Source organism: Bos taurus, chromosome 15, assembly GCF_002263795.3.
Source record: "Bos taurus isolate L1 Dominette 01449 registration number 42190680 breed Hereford chromosome 15, ARS-UCD2.0, whole genome shotgun sequence".
NCBI classification, from domain to species: Eukaryota; Metazoa; Chordata; class Mammalia; order Artiodactyla; family Bovidae; genus Bos; species Bos taurus.
This window is the reverse complement of record NC_037342.1, coordinates 61242507-61263169: the sequence shown is the minus strand read 5'-3', so window position 1 is coordinate 61263169 and position 20663 is coordinate 61242507. Positions and strand designations below refer to the sequence as shown.

The following is a 20663-nucleotide window of genomic DNA, read 5'->3' as shown; positions in this document are numbered from 1 at the left end:
TTTTTTTCCGTATTTCAGGAAACCTGCCGTATGAATATAAAATAGTGATTGCTGGGAATCATGAACTGACATTTGATAAGGAATTCATGGCAGACCTTGTTAAACAGGACTACTACCGTTTCCCCTCTGTGTCGAAATTGAAACCAGAGGACTTTGACAACGTTCAGTCCCTCCTGACGAACAGTATTTACTTACAAGACTCGGAGGTAACAGTGAAGGGATTCAGGATATATGGTGCACCTTGGTAAGTGTTCCTTCCAACAGTCTTCCCCTCTTTTTTTTTTTGGCTCAATGCTGAGAAAGCATGGTGCCGGCTGAAGTGTCTTAACCCAAAAAAAATAAAGGTGAAATGAAACCTTTATGCTGTGTTTCCAACAGAACACGAATTTTGGCACTGCTGCGAATTGTTCGTTGTGATGCAGATTTCTTTAGGCAAGATCAGTGGGGGCAGAGCTTTGGTACAGTAGATATGCGTCTGTTTGTGTGACAGGGGCTGCACGTGTGTCAATGGGACACAGAACAATTTGGGGGAGGGTCACAGTGTTACCCTTCATGCAGACTGAGCCACTCTGAACATTCCATCAGCCTTAGGTGATTCATTTCCTCCTTATGTTTTACATTGGAAACACTCATGAAATACCTTGCTTAGAGTTTCTCAACTCTTGCTACACATGAGAATCACCTGATCAACTCTGAAGAAATACAGATTTTGAAGCCATAACCACCCCCCCAAGATGCTGATTCTCCTTCTTGAGGTGGAGCCCAGTGACCTATATATTTAAAGCTCCCCAGGCAAGACTGATTAGAGAAGGGAATGGCAACCCACTCCAGTATCCTTGCCTGGAGAATCCCAGGGACAGAGGAGCCTGGCGAGGTACAGTCTGTGAGGTCACAGAGTCAGACAGGACTGAGCGACTAATACATACATACATACATACATACATACACACACACACACACACACACACAAGACACCCAGACAGTTTGCAAGTTACAGGTTAAGAGCTCAGTTATAGAATTCTTGGTACTGCAATTCTCAGCTCTAGAAAAGCTGAAGCTGGTGCATATTCTTTGGGACCAGATAAGGAAGCATGTTGATCTTGGCTTCGTCAACTGGCAGTTGTCTGGTTTTGAAGAGGTTAACTCATAGAGGATGAACCTCAGTTTCTGCATCTCTAAGACAGTGAAAATGATACCTACTTTAGAGGGTTATGGTGAGGATTAAATTGGCTGATGTTTGCAATGAATTGAGAAGAGTATCTGGCGGTTTGCTTAGAGCAGTATTAATAATTACCACTTTTCAGGCCTTACTCTGCTACTAAGTATTTATGTGAATTTAAGCAAGTCACTTAGGTTCTAGGGCCAGTTTTTGCATCTTTAAAATGGGAGTGTTAGATCAGAAAATCAGTAGTAGAGGAGTCTTGGATTTTTATTTATGTGCTTTCTTACTTTTTGAGAGCCCTATGTATATATAGAGCACAAAAACTGACCTTTACTTATGCAACCTGGAAGAGTATCCTGGTCATGCCCTAGGAATTGTGAATAAAGCTGGAAAAGGACAGAGTGAATTCAGATTGGCCACCTCACTCAACTTCCCAGGGCTTCCCAGGTGGTACAGTTGTAAAGAATCTGCCTGCCAATGCAGGAGATATAAGAGATGCAAGTTCTATCCCTGAGTGGGAAAGGTCCCCTGGAGTAGGAAATGGCACTCCACTCCAGTATTCTTGCCTGGAAAATTGCATGGACAGAGGGGCCTGGTGGGCTACAGTCCATGGGGTCACAAAGAGTCAGACAGGACTGAGCATACACACACCCCTACTCAACAGTTTGGATTGTCCTCTGTAGAATAGAAAGTTGAGACATTTCCTGTAAGTTTTTTTTCTGGCTTTACTAGTTAGTATCCAGAAGGACTGATTGGTGGATACAGGAAGACTGTTAGTCGTTCAGTCATGTCCAACTCAGTTCGGATCTCGCTGAAGATTTTTTTTGTTAAAATTAATATTCCCAGAACTGCTGTAATCTGAACATTGATTTAGGAATGCTTACATCAGTGTTTCTGTACAGGGACAACAGATTTCCCATTTCCACTGCTTATTCAGCTTTTGGGCTTGAACTTTTCCCTGAATACCTCCTTGCCTCTGTTTTCTCATCTCTAAAGTGGGAAGTAGCAATTTTACTTTTCTCTCATGGATGTCGTAAGTGAGTTAATGCACCCACAGCATGCAGAAGGCTTTCTGATGTAAGAATAAGCACTTGATAGGTGCTAGCTGTTACTGGCCTAGTGGGGTTGGTCTTTCCAGTCTACTTTGTATCTTTGTCCACCTTTGTACAAAGACTGTTGCACTGGGAGTCAGATGCGGTGGGGTCTAGCCTTAGTTCAGTCTCTGGTGACTGCGTGACAAATCCATCAACTTCTCTGTAAAACAGGGACAATGAAGTCTGCCCCACTTTCTCTCTGATGCCACCCACTTCAGTAGTCACCCAAATTAGAATATTCAAAGAGCATGTATTTGTGGACATGCTTGATTAGTTTAATATTTTGTACAATTTTTAGCCTCTTTCATGATTAAGAATTTGATTGGAAGCAAATTTGGGGGGATTTGTACCAGAGCTGCTACTTTTATCCTGTCAGCAAAAAGGATTTTTCCATCCCTGGGATTCACAAGTAGGTGGATGCCTGCTTAGTAACCCATTAGATATTCCAACCCCCAAATAATGTGAATTTTTTTAACTTTTTATTTTATGTTAGAATATAGCCAATTAGCAACTTTGTGATAGTTTTACCTAGACAGCAAAGGGATTCAACTATACATATTTCTCCCCCAAACTACTCTCCTGTCCAGTTTGGCACATGACATTGAGCAGAGTTCCATGTGCCATATACTAAGACCTTGTTGGTTATCCATTTTAAATATAGCGGTGTGTATATGTCCATCTCGAACTCCCTAACTGTCCCTTCCCCCCGGTAACCATAAGTTCATTCTCTACGTCTGTGAGTCTGCTTCTGTTTTGTAAGTTAGAACTGATGTAAGTTTGATTTCCATGCTTTCCCAATGACTTTTCCAGAGGAAATATTAAGTTCTGATTTGCTGATACTGTTACTGCTTTTAATTTAAAACAGAAATCAAAATGAGAACCTTGATACTAAGGATTTCCATCATGTCACAGATTTCTCAAAAGTAATTGCCATCTGACCAGGGAGAGAGCTATTAACTCATTTACAAAATGTGAATTGTGACTCAGTTTTGCTCTGAACAAGGTATATTTGCTCATATTCATTCCATGCTTATAACTTGTAGCACCGCTGAAAGCTTCCTAAAGACCAGAGAGAATTAACGCAGTGTCTCCTGACTTACAATTTAGGAGGAATTTGTATGTGGAAAATAGCTTAAAACAATCCTGAGCCCTCGTGGGTGTTTGCAATTGGAGTGCACTGTGGTGCTTATTACATCTGCAAGGAAGAGGGTTTGGCTGTGGTTTGATGGGTCTGGGAAAATCCAGTGACCTACACTGAAGAAGTAAATGGGGTGCCTTGTCCTGGAAGAAAGGTGTTTCCTTGGAAGGAAGGCAAGAGTTGACTAGTTCCTGAGAGGAGGTAGGAGGGTGGGCGGTGGGAACCTTGCTCAGGAGGCCTTCTGCCGGATTTTGTGGCTTCTGTATCCTCCCTCACCTCATCATTTTTCTAGGAGTCTTAAAGAAAGGACTCGGGTGTGATGTATTGTCACAGGACTAACAGTGCAGTTAAAGCTATTCTTAATTTCTTCTATTACCTTTTTCTCTCCCTCTCTGGGGGACAGAAGAAGAGGGTATTGTGTGGCCTGATGGTTAGATCTGCCCAGGGCTCTGCTCTTGTTCAGCAAAGCTCATGGATTTCTTGTATTCCTCATGTTGTTCTTTGCCACCGAGATGGTTCCTAATCTCTTATGATCACTTTCAGCTCTTGTACGTCTTTTCCAAATGCTGATCAGAGGAGACAAAATTCTAATCTGTCAGGTATCGGCCACTGTGCTGTTGTCTGGCCAGGATGGAGGAGAGGTGGCATTTTGAAATCATTCTTGTATTTTTGGTTACTGGATCTGTAGCCAGCATTTTAGTGCTAGCAGATTTCAATAAATTCACTCATGGGACTTGGTATTTAAAAATTGACTAGCCTCTTCTTTATTTTTTTTAATTTCAGTTGTTCTTTTGCTACCAAGATGCTTATATATTTAAAAAAAAGAAAAAGAAAAAAATCTGGGTATAAACGGATCAGTAGCCAAGCTGCAAAGAGTAAAAAGTCTATCTTGCTCTGACCTGAGCATGGCAGTTGTATTGTTCGGCAGTGTACCTTGTTCCCCTCCTGAACAGAAATGCAGAGCTAGTCTCCTGTGGCTTTTAATGAAAATGAGTGGGGCTTTCCAATGTCCAGGAATTTGATCTCTATGCTGCCCAAGGGTCAGGAACAAAGAGCACACTTTTTCATGTTAGAGTAGACCCAGGTGTAATTTGTCAGATTTAGTAACTGTGGAGGAAGTGCCTTAACTTCTGCAGCCAGAAAATTAGATGGAGTCCCAGGCAGCATAATTTTAAAATGGTTGAAACAGCAAGAGAAAGCCCATCAAGCTGTGTTTTCAAAGGAAGTGTGAGCAGGATGTATTTTCTCCCTTCTTCTCTCCCCCTCATTTTGGATCATCAATATGTTGAGTTCGTCCATGCCTTTAAATGTAATTTTCTCAGTGTTTTTCAAAGTGGGAGTTAAGTGTTGCTTCAACTCTCTGCCGCATTTATACATAATTGTGTTTGCACACAAACAGCTACAAGGTTGCTCACGTTTCCTTGTTCTGATCAGCACCGTGGCACTTCACCCAGTCAGAAGAGCTTCAGATGTTTTTGTTTCCGATTATAAGTTTTGTGATGCCTCATGTATTTTGCTGACAGTCTTCAAGTTCTGGCAGTAGCGAACAAATTAACAGCAGATACTGAGTGAGAGGATTAGAAAACCAATGGGCAACTCATATGATAGAATTCAGATACAGGGATGAGTGGAATGGGCTCATTTATTTTATTTTCATAGTCATACTTTGTAATTAACTCAGGCCGAAAAAAAAAAAAAAAAAGAAAGAAACATCTCTACATTCAAGAGGAAAGTCCGTGGACGCTAAAGAACAGCAATGTAGGAACAATATTTTTTCTGTACCACCGTCTCGAGGATTCCAGCTTTTATTCAGGAGGGTTCAGGAAGGTCTTGGCACAGAAGAAGGTCTGTGTATGTGTGTTAAACAAATATGCACTCTGCTTCTACACGATTCTGTTTAAAGGCCCAGGCTAACATTTCATTTTTCTTGGCCCCGGGCCCGTGGACTCTCCCATTCTGAAACCTATGGCGGGTCTGCCCAGCTCTAGAGTTTCAGGCTCTGTTTACATTTTCGCCTGCTTCAGAATGCAGCTGACTTGCTCTTAAAGCTGCACGGGATCAGATTCACTTCTGGTTTAACAACCGCCTTGTTTATTTGGAAAAGGAGAAAGCAACACCAGTCCCCTGGCTTCCTACCTCCCATCAGAGGCCACGTCAGTAAATACCATGGCAGAAGCTGGTGTGTGTGGAGTTTGGGATGTTGGATCTAACTCGTGCCTCTCTGCCCGCTGGGTCCAAATCTTTAAAACCTGTCGTGTGCTTTTATGGGTTGTATAAGCGAATGTGGAAGGAGATATATATGTGTTCTTGGGCAATCATTTATGCTTAGTATCGGCATTGGGCATGATTTAAATTTTTACCTGCAAATTCTGAGAGACCAACTCAATTAGCCAACAATGATAAACATATTTGGATGGTATATTTCACTTAGGGAACTTTCATATGTGTTCATTTGGGCTTCAAAACAATTCTAAATAGTTAAAATTTTAAAAAAGTTTAAAACGCAAAGGGTGTATATTAATAATTATTAACAATAGCCAGCTTTTGCAAGTGCTAGTATGTCATGACGGTGTTGCCTTCATTTGACAGAGGAGATCAAGACTGAGTTTTTCGCAGAGAAGGTGACGGGCCCAAAGTTAGTCTGGGAGAGACAGGGCTAGAATCAGGTCTTGCCTGGTGGCTTTGGCAGTAAAGAATCTGCCTGCAATACAGAGCGAACCCGGAGACTTGGGTTCGATCCCTGGGTCAAGAAGATCCCCTGGAGAAGGAAATGGCAACTCACTGTAGTGATCTTGCCTGGAGAATTCCATGGACAGAGGCGCCTGGCGGGCTACAGTGCACGGGCTGCAAAAAGTTGAACACGACTGAGTGACTAACACACACACACACACACACACGCACGCACACACAACACTAGAATCCAGTGTTACTTTGAGGAGCTCTCGAGGCTGAGGGAGAGTATCCTAGTAACCGCAGATGTCACGCTACTCCTTGACCTGAGGCAACTCAGGAAGTGGCCACGTGGAAGTCTTGACTGTTCCATCTGGTTGTAAAAAAGGACACACACAGATCCAGGCCAGTCCTTCCAGGAGCTCTCAGGCTTCAGTGGGGAGGTGTTTGAGGGGGGACAATGGGAATGTTGAGAGAACAGAAGAAAAGAATGATCCAGCCTCTTTTGCATGATATGCTGCAGAATCTAGGGTTTAAAAAATGGGAACCTATACGGCAGTCCATCCTAAAGGAAATCAGTCCTGAATATTCATTGGAAGGACTGATGTTGAAGCTGAAACTCCAATACTTTGGCCACCTGATGCAAAGAACTGACTTTTCGAAAAGACCCTGAAGCTGGGGAGGATTGAAGGCGAGAGGAGAAGGGGACAACAGAGGATGAGATGGTTGGATGGCATCACTGACTCAATGGACATGAGTTTGAGTGAACTCTGGGAGTTGATGATGGACAGGGAAGCCTGGCGTGCTGCAGTCCATGGGATCGCAAAGAGTCGGACACAACTGAGCAGCTGAACTGAACTGAATACCTCAGTGTGTCGTAAGACGTGGGCCAGTTCCTCTGGTTCTTCTGCTTCATGGTGACAACTTCCATCTCCTTTGCTGAGAAGCTACTGAGAGAGACAGCAGCCCTGGGCACACGCACCAAGAAGGAAGTGCTGGCCGAGTGTCCCCACTGAAGTTGGGGTCGCATGGACCCATGCACTGTGCTCCTGGCAGACTTGGACTTCCACATTGAGACCCCGGCGCTGGCTACTGGGCATTCTTTCATTTTCTCATGTCACACTGACAGGCTCCTTTTTAACCCAGAGTTGTTGGGGTGGATAGAAGGAGATGATACAGTGGCCGTAAGTGCCATGAGGGCAGGGGCCTCCATGCCTACCCTGGAGCCTGGCACACAGTGGATGCTCAGTCTGTTTCTGCTAAATGAATGAATGAGTGTGGCGGTGGTAGAGATGTGTATGTGGCTCCTGGACTGTAGGTCTACACTTACGAGACACTCAGTTGCAAAAGAAAATATTTCTAAGACAAGATCAAGCATTGCCATGAATCTGCAAGGACCGCTAGAGATGGTAGAACAAAGTGGAGCCAAAGAAAGGACTAACCTATGCCCATGAGCTCTTCATGGACACATCTAGATCCTTCCCGAATGTTCAAAAAGTAGAGTGCATAAAATCTCTCCAGGTGAGCATGGTCTCATGAAGGTGAGGGAGGGGAGTGGTGAGACAGACCTTGAAGGCAGTGAGAACTTTCGAAGACAGGCTCCAACAGTATTTTTAAACTCTCAGTTGTCAGTTCTTTACTTCATTTGCCTTATCGCCATGCTCTGGGTAGCTACAGAAGTTTCTTTTAGATTTGGAGACTATCTTTTTAAGCTATAGTAAAAGCAACCAGCATAAAGTGTGAGTTTGGCCAGAAGCTGAACCAAGTGGGCCTTCAGAATGTCCTTTGGACATTAGAAACCAGTTATTGAACATATGACATTTCTTGATGGTTGCGTTCTCAATGGCTGAATTCTTAGAGTTGAATTAAAGCCGTATAGATTCTGTACCATTTATTTTCAAGCTATGTTACAAACATGTATTCCTTATTTAATCCTTTGAGTTGTAAGTGTAACATGAATTTCTCCAGATATTACCAGACACTGAGCCCACTGGGGTCCCTTGGACAGTTGTGACACATGTTTGCCTGGTTCCATGCTCCGCCTTCCTGCACTTCCTGCATACCTTTCCCCTGTACTTCAGGTGTGCCCATGAGTAAGTCCAAGTAACTGTGCGGGTTCCTTTAGCCCTCCTGAGGATGAGAGTGAATGGGCTTTGGAGTCCAGCTAGGAAGCTGCCCCTTCTACCCAGTTCTTTCTTTTTGCCAGGTACAGGGGCCTCCCAGGTGGCACTAGGGGTAAGGAACCCGCCTGCCAATGCAGGTTAGACATAAGGGACTCGGGTTCGATCTCTGGGTCAGGAAGATCCCGTGGAGGAGGGCATGGCAACCTACTCCAATGTTCTTGCCTAGAGAATCCCAGGGACAGAGGAGCCTGGCGGGCTATAGCCCATGGGGTCACGAAGAATCCGACGTGACTTAATGACTGAGCATTGCTCAGGTGGTCCATTTGCCCTTTCTAATGCATCTGCCCCATTGCCAGAGTTGTTTCACAACGGAATCATGGTAATCAAAGCTATGCTGTGTTCTGGGAGAGGCCCTCTGCCTTTTGCATAACTTCTGCGTATCCCATTTCACAGATGAAACTGGCTCAGAGATGAAGCGACTAACTTAAGGAGGGAACTGAGATCTACATGATAAAACTGAGACACGAGTTGTTAGGCTGTGTCTGTAAGAAGGCCGTACAGGCATGTCGCGTGGCCTCCCGAGGAGTCACCTGTACACCTGTGGGAGCTTGTTGGGGATAGGCAAAAAGATGCTGTATTCAGGGACATCCCTCTGACAGTGAAGGGTTTGTTGAACCTGGGCTGAGTTCCTCTTGTTGATCCCCTCTTCCCTTAAACCATTAGTTCTTCAGGTTAGCAAACTGCCAGCTGGACCTCCCCATCGGAGAGATACACCCTGAAAGGTCTGATTCCCAAATTGGACACAGCTTAAACAGCTGCAGCTGTGTTCTACCTACTGACGGGAGAAGCGGGGAGTGTGTAGAGACTGTGGCCTTTAGAAGCAGCTGTCTGCAGCAAGCTTGTGTCTCGGTTTTATCACTGTAGAACTCACCTCATTAAGCCAATCGTTTCATCTCTGAGCCACAGTGTCATCTGTAAAATGGGTATGCAGAGAACCGTAACTACTGTTTCTTGAGCGTCACTCACGTATAGGTATTTTACATAAAATAGTTTTTAAGCCTCAACTGTCATCCTGTAAAGGAAGTAATATTACCCACCATTTGGGAGTTGATAAAAATTGAAGTTTTATGATGAAAATAGAAAAGCTAAATACTACAGAAAGATACTCATTTCCTTAACAGCAAAACTGGAAGTCTAACCCCAAAGCCTTTATTTTTTTCACTACTCCATGTATGTTTCATGGCATTAAAATTCGATTATGTATGTTACGCTCCTGGCAGTCAGTAAATCCACAATAATTACGATTTTATTCCCTGGGAGGTAGTATCGATAGTGTGTAGTTTTATGATGGCTACTTTTATTTATTTGTCAGCTTTCTTTTCTATTATGATATACCAGAGTAGAAGGGAAGAAGCAAAAATGGACAGAAATGAAGTGAATAGGAAATTTAGTCTAGGAAAATAGTCACCCTGTATGTGTATGTGTGTGAGGCAGGGGAGAGAATTTTTAAAAGCAAACATTGTACAGTATTTTTTGCACAACAAGTTACTAATGATCTGGATAAGTATAAACCATTTAGGAAAGGAACCCCATATATTGGCAGCATGTGGTCAAAGGATGTGGAAGAGTAAATAGATGTCTGTTAAATGAAGACGTATGGGGTGTTTTAAGGTCACTTACATGGAGCGTCATTTTAAATGTATGAGTAACGTTGGGTACTGCGTTTTCACCCAGAAAAAATAAAGGTGATCTTGGATGGGAACTATAAATTGAACGTGGAATGTTCCGTGAGGGTTCCTGAAACAGGAAGTTAGTGGCACACTTTGAAAGCCTCTGGGTTAGCAGAATGTGTCTGCATTCCATAAAGAGCAGAAAAAATGAGTTGCAAACCTGCTTTAATTCAGGAGGAGATACAGGAAGACTGTTTTTCATGAATATTAGAAAAGATCCGCTTGGTTAAAGTGTAAATATAATTACTGTGACTGAAGTGTCTAACTATGAAGTTTGCAACAAAAAAATGAAAAATAAATGAAGAGAAGCACCTGGTTTATAAAAGCCTAATGTCTGGCATGGTGGATTTTGGATGGATCTCTATTTTTTTTTAAGTGGTGCTAAAATTTCATAGAACCTACAGTAAATCGGCATTGAAGACTAAGTAAAACCAATGCTAAGTGTGTAAAGGGGGAAAAAATCAGAGCTGACAGACTGATTTTCCATTTTCTCCCCTAATTTGTTATCAGTTTCTTTTACATATGATGTACAAAATAATGGCACATAAAAAGAAATGCCTCTGATGCCTGTCTGGCTTCATAAACGGAGATGACTATTTCTCTCACTACATTTCAAGCTGCTGTATGTATTGAAATGATGGGACAAATCAGTCCTAACTCTGAATCCACTAAGGAGTGCTGACTTTCAATGCCAAACAAGGCTTTATAAGCAATGGGAAGTAGCTTGGAGCACCATGATTCCAGAAACAGGGTTATCAAAGACAGAAACTAGGGGGGAAAAGCTTTTATTGTCTTAATGCTTTAAAAGTCCAGCCCCTCCAGCTTGGATGGCAGGAGACTTTGGGAGAGAATGGATACATGTATGTGTATGGCTGAGTTGAAACTGTCACATTATTAATCAGCTATACTCTGATATAAAGGACTTCCCAGGTGGCTCATTGGTAAATAATCTGCCTGCAATGCAGGAGACATGTGTTCAATCCCTGGGTCGGGAGGATCCCCTGGAGAAGGAAATAGCAACCCACTCCAGTATTCTTGCCTGGAGAATCCCATGAACAGAGGAGCCTGACAGTCCATAGGGTCACAAAGAGTTGGACATGACTGAAGTGACTGAACACTCATTCATGCCAGAAGAAAATAAAAGGTTTTTGTAAAAAAAAATCAGTTGACCAAAAAATAAAATAAAAATGGCCAGCTTCTTAAATCACTAGTTGTAATTGGGGCCTCTATTCTGAATCAAGGATCAGTAGAAGAAAACTGTCTTGCTTTGATCTTTTCAAAACAAAATAAAAGATGCTGCATTAAAACCTAATCAGAATTGTTGGAGGTAAAACTATTAATAGTTGGAAATAAGCTGTTGGGCTATTATCAGCCAATCCCTACTTTTCTTTTTTCTTTTTGGGTGTTATGACTTAAGGAGAAAATTTGTGGAAAGGATATCTGTTAAAGAAATTCAATCTGTTAGTTTTGTTTTTGCATTATTTAAATAAATTAATACATAGGAAGCTCTTGAGATTGAGGATTTTAAGCTGTGCTTATGATGCCTTTGTTACTAAACATTTTTTAATGCTTACCGTTTTTCAGAGTGAAACGGCCAAGACTTAATTGTTTTTTTTTTTACCTCAATTCTGTCTATCTCTTGAAAAAATGTCATAATTCTGTAAGAAGTACTTACCTGTAGGTCCAACAGAATGAATAAGAAAGACAGGAGACCTAAGTGTGTATGTATAATGCTGGCCCTGACCTTTGTGCTTTTAAATAGCTTTTCCTGGAGGCAAATTCTGTGTGGTTTGCTGGCTTATAAAGCAGCTTCGGAGGCAGGCCCAGGAGAGGTGAGGGAATTTTCAGAGTATTGACTGTCTGCCTGCATTCAAACACACCATGTGTGCAGTTCAGTACTACTTGTAAAGGGAAAACCTAATATTAAGGAGGGTATTGGTTTTTAAGGTTATTTGCTCTAGAAATTACCTCTGTAGAGTTTGAACTATGTTCTGAAAAGTCTGAAAGGAACAGGATCATTTCTTTGGAAATTTTGGAAGTTTGTCTAGCTTGTAAACTCATAAGCCTTCCCTAAAGTCAGTTCTGAGGTTTTGTAACTGTTGATATTTATGATTTTCATTATAAGCGTGTTTTTACTTTGTGGATTGTCCCAATAAACAAAATCATTGGATTATTAATAGAATAAAATACGAATATGCCAGAGAAAATTCATTTTCTTTGTCCATTGATTCAAGTACTCTTCTTGTGAATGAGACCAAAAAACTGGTTTTTCTGGATTTCTACAAGTAAGAACAGAACCAAAAGAAAAAGTAAAAGGAAAATACTTACTGCAGAATATCAAGGTTAGAAATCATGCAAAAAACAGACATCTCAATTCCTAAAGATTATGTTTCTCAAGCTGTGTAAACTGTCTTCAGTTAACCAGACACGCACATGGATGAAAGCTTTGAAATTCCAGTAAAAAAATTCACCCACTCACCTGGTTTTTCTCATTCAAGAATTAGCATCAGACATCAAGAGGTTCATGGTATGTGTTTCTTCTTAAATTTAGCAGTAAGCTTTTCAAAAGCCACATGCCTGCCAAAAATACATAGAGGTGTATCAATAGCATCTTGAAAATGTATATACAGAAAAGGAAGATTGAAAGGAAATAACCACAAGTATAACATTGGTTTTCTCTTATGAATTTTTCTTCTTTCATTCTACTTGCCTGAGACTTTATATGTTCTTAGAGTGGGTAGGTTTTATTTTTACAGTCAGGAGAAAAGGCCACATTCTCTAGTTGTAAAATGTATGCCGGGGTAATTTGGACATTGACTCTCTTATTTTTTCTAACTTCATGCCGCCGGTGTGTATCAAGTTCTTGCGTGATTGTGGGCCTGCACGTATGCACGCACTCCCAGGGTGACCTGTGTGACAGGCCATTGGCAAAGATGGGGAGGTGGGTGTGTCTGTGCTCATCAACAAGGGCTGTGTGTGCCTGGCTGAAGTGTGGAAGGATTCCCTGAAAGCATCAGAGCTGTACCTCATTTGGCTGAAAATTCTTCCTTCCTCTTTCAGCTCAGACTAGCCCAAAGAAGGTGGAGCCCAAACGCCTCATTTGGGGCTGGGGTGACTGATGGAACCCTGCTCTCTTCGGTGCTGCATTTTGATTCATTCCCGAGTGGCATCTGGGTGTGTGGGTCTGGCTGTACAGGATGCGACTTCAGTCAAGGAAAGCCTGGTGCCTACCTTTGCTTATTTGTATTCCAGTGCTGTACCCTCCCCTCCTCTCCTGTGTCTTTGTTCTATTCATCTGCAAAACAGGGCTCGACTTGTGATTAGTCCTTGGAGCTTGTTTCTATTAATCAGCCTGCAAAACAGGTCGACTTGGACGCTTTTGTTCCAGGGCTTAATGTGTTCTCCTTGTCAGGCTGTGGTTCAGGCTGTGCGGTTTGCCTTAAACGGGACCAGGCGGTGAAATTTGGTTTTTGTATACCGATAGCATTTGTCAAGAGAGAAAACACTTTTGGAAAAGACAACAGGAAAATGCTAATGTAGAATTATTGAGGTGTGTTTTAGGAAGCAGAAAAGTTTATGGAAAATATAACTTGAGTCACCCGGGTGTGTTGTAGAATGCACTGCAGAGTGCAGTAGACCGGAAGAGAAAATAAAGCATTATTTATGTTACATAGCTGAGAAGTTTGGTATCCAGCAAAGGCTGCCTCTGGACAATCATTTTATGTGTATTTGAAATGTAATTTTATTTTGATACTTAAGTGGAAATAGTGTCATTTTAGCTACAATTTTGAATAATTATAAAAAGACCCAATACAATTGTGTGAGTTCCTATGCTTTTTTTCTTTCCATCTTCCTTTGACTGAAGGACCTTGCCACAGATTAAAATTCCTCTACCTGTTAGGTAGGGGGAAACTCTGTGTCTCAATTTTGTTATCTTCATTATCAAGGGACAAGCATTGACCTGACTGTGTGAGATCGAGTAGCGGTGAGCTGAGTGATGATTATAAATTGCTTCGTAAAATGGTCATTATCACCATTTAAAAAATTCTGCTAACTCTAGGGTGCGAAGGCTAGGATTGCAGAAAAGAATTTTAATGTGTAACTTTTCCCAGTGATAGCAACACTGTGGAACAAACACTGTTTTCTATGGGAAGTCATCTTTTACATCTCTAAAAATTTCTTGTGAAATAACACACCCCCCCTGCAAATAATAATAAAGAAATCTGTTGAAGTATATGCAAGAAGCAAAACTGTCAGAGTCCCAAATTAAATTTGTCATCAGTGATAAATTTAGTGCTGTAAGATACTTTAATAAGTGCTTCAGCTTGATTTATTGGTTTTGTTAGTTAACAAGAGTATATTACGTCTTGTACAGAACTTAGCAGAAGCAATTTCTGACTAGAGCTTCCTTGATTAAAAAAAAATGATGTCTCATTTTAGTCGCTGTGGTAATTATTTTAGTGCCAAATTGGAAGGTAAGCACATGCAGTTCTGTCATTAATACAAAAAAAAAGAAAAAGAAAAATGTCAAAATGCAAAAGGGAAAACATTTGAGCGGTTCCAGTTCTCTATTTTGTGCATACTTTATTTCCTCCGTGTGTATACAGGGTGTCTAGGCTGTTTCCCTGGTTGGGACTAAGTTGCAGCCTCTACATATAGAGCCACTAATGAGTGTCAGGATTCAGCTGCTAATTTGAAAGGCCTTGTGGCTCTTTCACCCCAGATACTAGCAGCTTCATTAGACTCTGCTTTGTCCAGCCTGACCTTTGCTGGCCTCTAGATCACAGCTAAATACCAGCGCTGCACCAACACCCTCCCATTGAAGCAGTCCAGACGTGATTCCTTTGGTGCCTATCTTATCAGAATCTGCTACTGACATACACTTGGGGCCTCATGCTGCATAATTACGATTACCTTCCCCTGAAGAGGCCCTATATCCTCACACCCATGAGAGTGTTCACTTGATTGGAGCTTTGAATTTTAGAGCAATTAGCATATTTCTCTGTCCTTTTTTTTTTTTTAATGGACTCTTTATAGGCATAACTTTTAAAATGTGTCTTTATGTGAAAAGCAACAAAAAGGGTGTTTTTTTCCCCCTTGAATTGGGTAAGGAAAATACATACTATTTATTATTAATGGCATCAAATAAGAAAAAAAGAAAAGAAAATCTAATGGTATTTTTTTTTCTTCAGAAGTTTGTCCTTGGGAGTACACTCTTCGTCAAATCAAACCAGTTAGCAAGCAGGTAGAGAAGAGCTTTCTGTTTGTTGTGAACTTTTAAATATACTGAGATGTAAAACATTGATATGATTTGTCAAGCTTTAGGTTGTTGGGAAGGAGAGCCTTTATTTCTCAGCGTCATTTGTTTGTAGATTCTCCGTCTGCTGTTCCCAATTCCCAGAGAAATTATTCTGTGTAAGTTTAAAATTTACCCTATATTTGCTACAAAGCAGTAGTCAGGTGGAGTAGTCCTTTGGCATGGACTGTGATTATCAACCAGGAAGATAAATCCTTCTAAACTTCTGTCTCATCAGAACCAGTCTTCCAAGCCAGGTCTCCTCCCGTGATCTTATTTTGAAGTGGTTTGAATTCTCCTTCCTTTTTTAAGAAGAGTCATAAAACTAGAGATGGGCAGGAGCTCTCTGATTGCATCACTTTTTCCACCCCTTTGGCCAATGGCTCCCCTCCCTCCAGCATATTCCCTGGTGTTCCATTCAGCCTCGGTTAAGATACTAAGACCAGAGAGGCTTCTTATTTAGGCCCCCTGGGAAAGTGTCCCACGGCCCTTGACATGTGGATATGCTTTCAGGCACGTGAGCTGAAGTTTTCTCTTGTTTTAAACATGTTCTTACCTTCAGTCACTCTTATTTCTTGACCCACAGGAACTTTTCCTGTCTCAGTCAAACAGCCTGTATGTATTGTGAACAGAGACACAATCCACACGTCTGGTTTTGTGTTTTTATCCTCCTCATTCAAAATGACAGCATTATTTAGGGAGTTTTCTCTTTATTAACCATTTGTTTGGAAAAAAAAAAAAGGTAAGTGTTGTTCTGTGGTGTCTGACTCTTTGCAACCCCATGGACTGTAGCGGACCAGGCTCCTCTGTTCATGGGATTCTCCAGGCGAGAATACTGGAGTGGGTTGCTGATTCTTCCTCCAGGGGATCTTCCTGACCCAGGGATCGAACCTGCATCTCTTGAGTCACCTGTATTGGCAGGAAGATTCTTTACCACTTGAGCCACCTGGGAAGCCCATAGGATCTCGACGAAGACTCTGTAAAGGTTTGTTTCTAGAAGGACAGAGTTAAATGTATCAAAGTCCTTGGTTCATGACATACTGGTATCATGAGTTTCTGCATATCCCTTATTAGTATTATGTTATTTATCCATTTATGAATAATTCAGTGAACATCCATTGACCCACACCACACAGAAAACCACCTATGACAATGATTCGTGTTTGCCTATGTGCTTTCACCGCTGTTACTGTCCCGTCATCCTTCTCACACATACATTAATTTGAATTTTGTCTTTTCAAATATATACAGGAAAAGCTTTTGAATAATTTCAACATTCATTCACAAAAACTCAGCAGTTAGGAGTAGAAAGGAACCCATCATCTTATACATGGTCACAACCTACAGTTAGCATCAGAGTTTATGGTAAGCGTCGAATGCTTTCAAACTAAGATCAGGAAAATGTAAGGTTTCTTGGACTCATAGTTCTAGTCACCAATTTTTGGAGGCCCTAAACAGCATAATAAAGCACAAAAAAAAGAAATAGAATGAAGATTGTAAAGGAAAGAGTAAAATTTTCTCTTTTTTGCATGTGACATGATGGTTAATTTAGAAAATTGCAAGGGATCTCCAAAACAACAAAATTCTAAGCAATTTCTAAGAATTAAGAAGTAATAAGTAAATTTAACAAGGTTACAGAATAAAAAGCTAGTATATAAAAAAGCGACTGTTTATGTACTCAACATAAATTGAAAATGAATTTTTAAAATGTTAAAATACAGTAGTACCAGAGCAGTACAGTACTTATCCAGGTAACACGGTGATAAAGAATTTGCCTGCCGATTCAGGAGACACAGGAGACTCAGGTTTGATCCCTGGGTCAGTATGATCCCCTGAAGGGAAATAGTAACCCACTCCGATGATCTTGCCTAGAGAATCCCATGCACAGAGGAGCCTGGCGGGCTATAGGCCATAAAGTCGCAAAGAGTCAGACGTAACTGAGCACACACACACACACACAACAGTATCAGAACCACAAAATGCAAAGGGTAAATATATTAGTAACAGAAGATCTGAGTATCTTTTCACTGATAAACAATATTTCTGAAAGGATTAAAGAAGACTTAAACAAGTAAGATAGGCTATGTTTGTAGACTCTTCAGTCCTCCCTAGATTGATCTGTACCTGCAAACTTAGTCTACCAGTGGACTTATGGTTTTTGGAAATAAACAAGTTTGATTCTAATATTTTTTTGAAAGTGAAAAAAGATCTAGAATAGCTGAAAGAAATTAAAAAATAAAAGTTGGTGAACTTACATCTTCTAATTTTCAGACTTACTATAAATCTTTTAATAACCAAAACTCTGTGATAATGGTGTTATGGTATGAAAGATAGACATGTGAATCAATGGAAGAGAAAGAGTCTGGAAACAGACTCACAGGTATATGGTCAAATGAGGTTTGACACAGTGCCAAGGCAGTTTAAAGGGGAAATAGTAGATTTCAGTCATTGGTACTTGGACAAATAAATGTCATATGGAAAACCTTGACTGATAACTTACTCCATATACAAAAATAAATACAAAATAGATATTACACTGAAATAGGAAAACTAATTCTATAAAACTTCTAGAAGAAAACTTAAAATATTGTGATAGGCAAAGATTTCTTGGGACACATAAAAAGCATGAGCCTAAAAGGTGAAAAATGACAAATTGAACTGTATCAAATGTAAAAACTTTGATAAAAAAACACTATTACAAAAATAAAAAAGGCAGTCCACAATCTGGACATATTCTCAGTATATGAAGCTCACAATTATGTAAATCTCTATTCAGAATATCTGAAATACTCCTATAACTCAATAATAATAAAAAATAAACCAATAAATGGTTAAAAGTTTAAATTGACTGTTCATAAAGAGATATATACAAGTGGCCGTTCAAGTCAGTTCATTTCAGTCTCTCAGTTGTGTCTGATTCTTTGTGACCCTATGAACCACAGCACACCAGGCCTTCCTGTCCATCACCAACTCCTGGAGTCCACCCAAACCCATGTGCATTGAGTCGGTGATGCCATTAAACCATCTCATCCTCTGTCATCACCTTCTCCTCCTGCCCTCAATCTTTCCCAGCATCAGGGTCTTTTCCAATGAGTCAGCCGCAGGTGGCCAAAGTATTGGAGTTTCAGCTTCAACATCAATCCTTCCAATGAACACCCAGGACTGATCTCCTTTAGGATGGACTGGTTGGATCTCCTTGCAGTCCAAGGGACTCTCAAGAGTCTTCTCCATCACCACAGTTCAAAAGCATCAATTCTTCGGCACTCAACTTTCTTTGTAGTCCAACTCTCCCATCCATACATGACCACTGGAAAAACCATAGCCTTGACTAGATGGAACTTTGTTGGCAAAGTAGTGTCTCTGCTTTTTAATATGCTGTCTAGGTTGGTTATAACTTTCCTTCCAAGGAGTAAGCGTCTTTTAATTTCATGGGTACAGTCACCATCTGCAGTGATTTTGGAGCCCAGAAAAATAAAGTCAGCCACTGTTTCCACTGTTTCCCCATCTATCTGCCATGAAGTGGTGGGACTGGATGCCATGATCTTCGTTTTCTGAATGTTGAGCTTCAAGCCAACTTTTCACTCTCCTCTTTCACTTTCATTAAGAGGCTCTTTAGTTCTTCTTCACTTTCTGCCATAAGGGTGGTGTCATCTGCATATCTGAGGTTATTGATATTTATCCCAGCAGTCTCGATTCCAGCTTGTGCTTCCTCCAGCCCAGCATTTCTCATGATGTACTCTGCACATAAGTTAAATAAGCAGGGTTATAATATACAGCCTTGACGTACTCCTTTTCCTATTTGGAACCAGTCTGTAGTTCCATGTCCAGTTCTAACTGTTGCCTTCCTGACCTGCATACAGATTTCTCAAGAGGCAGGTCAGGTGGTCTGATACTCCCATCTCTTCAAATTTTCCACAGTTTATTGTGATCAAAGGCTTTGGCATAGTCAATAAAGCAGAAATAGATGTTTTTCTGGAACTCTCTTGCTTTTTCGATGATCCAGCGGATGTTGGCAGTTTGATCTCTGGTTCCTCTGCCTTTTCTAAAACTAGCTTGAACATGTGGAAGTTCACGGTTCACGTATTGCTGAAGCCTGGCTTGGAGAATTTTAAGCATCACTTTACTAGCATGTGAGATGAGGGCAATTGTGTGGTAGTTTGAGCACTCTTTGGCATTGCCTTTCTTTGGGATTGGAATGAAAACTGACCTTTTCCATACAGAAAGATATTCACCATCATTAATCATGATGAACATATGGACTAAAACCACACAGCGATACCACAACACACTGTGTAGAGTGACTAAAATTTCTAATACTGAGAGTTTGAAGTATAGAGCAAGAAATAGAGTTCTTATACACTGCAGAATTAATATAAAATAGTACAGTCTCTTTGGAAAACTTTTGGCAGTTACTTAAAAAGCTAACCCACATGTACCATATAACCTAGCCTTCTGCTCCTACATATTTATGCAAACAAATGAAAATATGTGTTCAAATAAAGATTTGTACACAAGCATTTATAGAAGCTTTATTAACAATAACAAAACCCAGGAAGCCGCCCATACATCCATCCATAGCTAAATGAATAAACAGTTTTGATATAGCCATGCATTGAAATACTGCTGCTACTGCTAAGTCACTTCAGTCATGTCTGACTCTTAGCGACCCCATGGACTGCAGCCCGCCAGGCTCCTCCGTCCATGGGATTTTCCAGGCAAGAGTACTGGAGTGGGGTGCCATTGCCTTCTCTGATTGGAATACTACTCAACGTCAAAAAAGGAATGAATCATGCAATATTATGGATAAATCTCAAAATGTTATACTGAATGAAAGAAGCCAGACACCAAATAGTATGTAGTTTGGTTCCATTTGTATAAAATTCTAGAAAACACAAACTAATCTAATTTGACAAAAAGATCATCAGTTGCTTACACTGGGCACAGAGAGAAGGGAAGACTGCAAAGGTATGAGAAATATTCAAGGGGGTGGGTTGTGATGGAAATGTTTGGTGTGACTGTGGCCATATTTCATCATCACAAATATGTATACATACAAAAATTCCACAAAATTGTGCACTTTAAATGGATAAAACTTGTTTTGTAAATTTTATCCAAATACTGCTGCTGCTAAGTCACTTCAGTCGTGTCCGACTCAGTGTGATCCCAGAGACGGCAGCCCACCAGGCTCCCCCGTCCCTGGGATTCTCCAGGCAAGAACACTGGAGTGGGTTGCCATTTCCTTCTCCAATGCATGAAAGTGAAAAGTGAAAGTGAAGTCGCTCAGTCGTGTCTGACCCTCAGCGACCCCATGGACTGCAGCCTTCCAGGCTCCTCCATCCATAGGATTTTCCAGGCAAGAGTACTGGAGCGGGATGCCATTGCCTTCTCCGTTATCCAAATACAGTTCACTGTAAAAGGACGTTAGGCTAAATATAGTCTGTTGGGGCTTT

General features: G+C 41.0%; 1 protein-coding gene across 4 annotated transcripts in view; it reads left to right on the top strand.

Annotated features, from left to right (window-relative positions):
* MPPED2 (metallophosphoesterase domain containing 2) overlaps positions 1-20663 on the top strand; it is a 211278-nt gene that overhangs the window by 108483 nt on the left and 82132 nt on the right. For all 4 annotated transcript variants that reach the window (XM_005216303.4, XM_010812742.4, XM_005216304.5 and 1 more), the window contains 1 exon segment: positions 19-244. In XM_005216303.4, the coding sequence (XP_005216360.1) occupies positions 19-244 (226 nt within the window).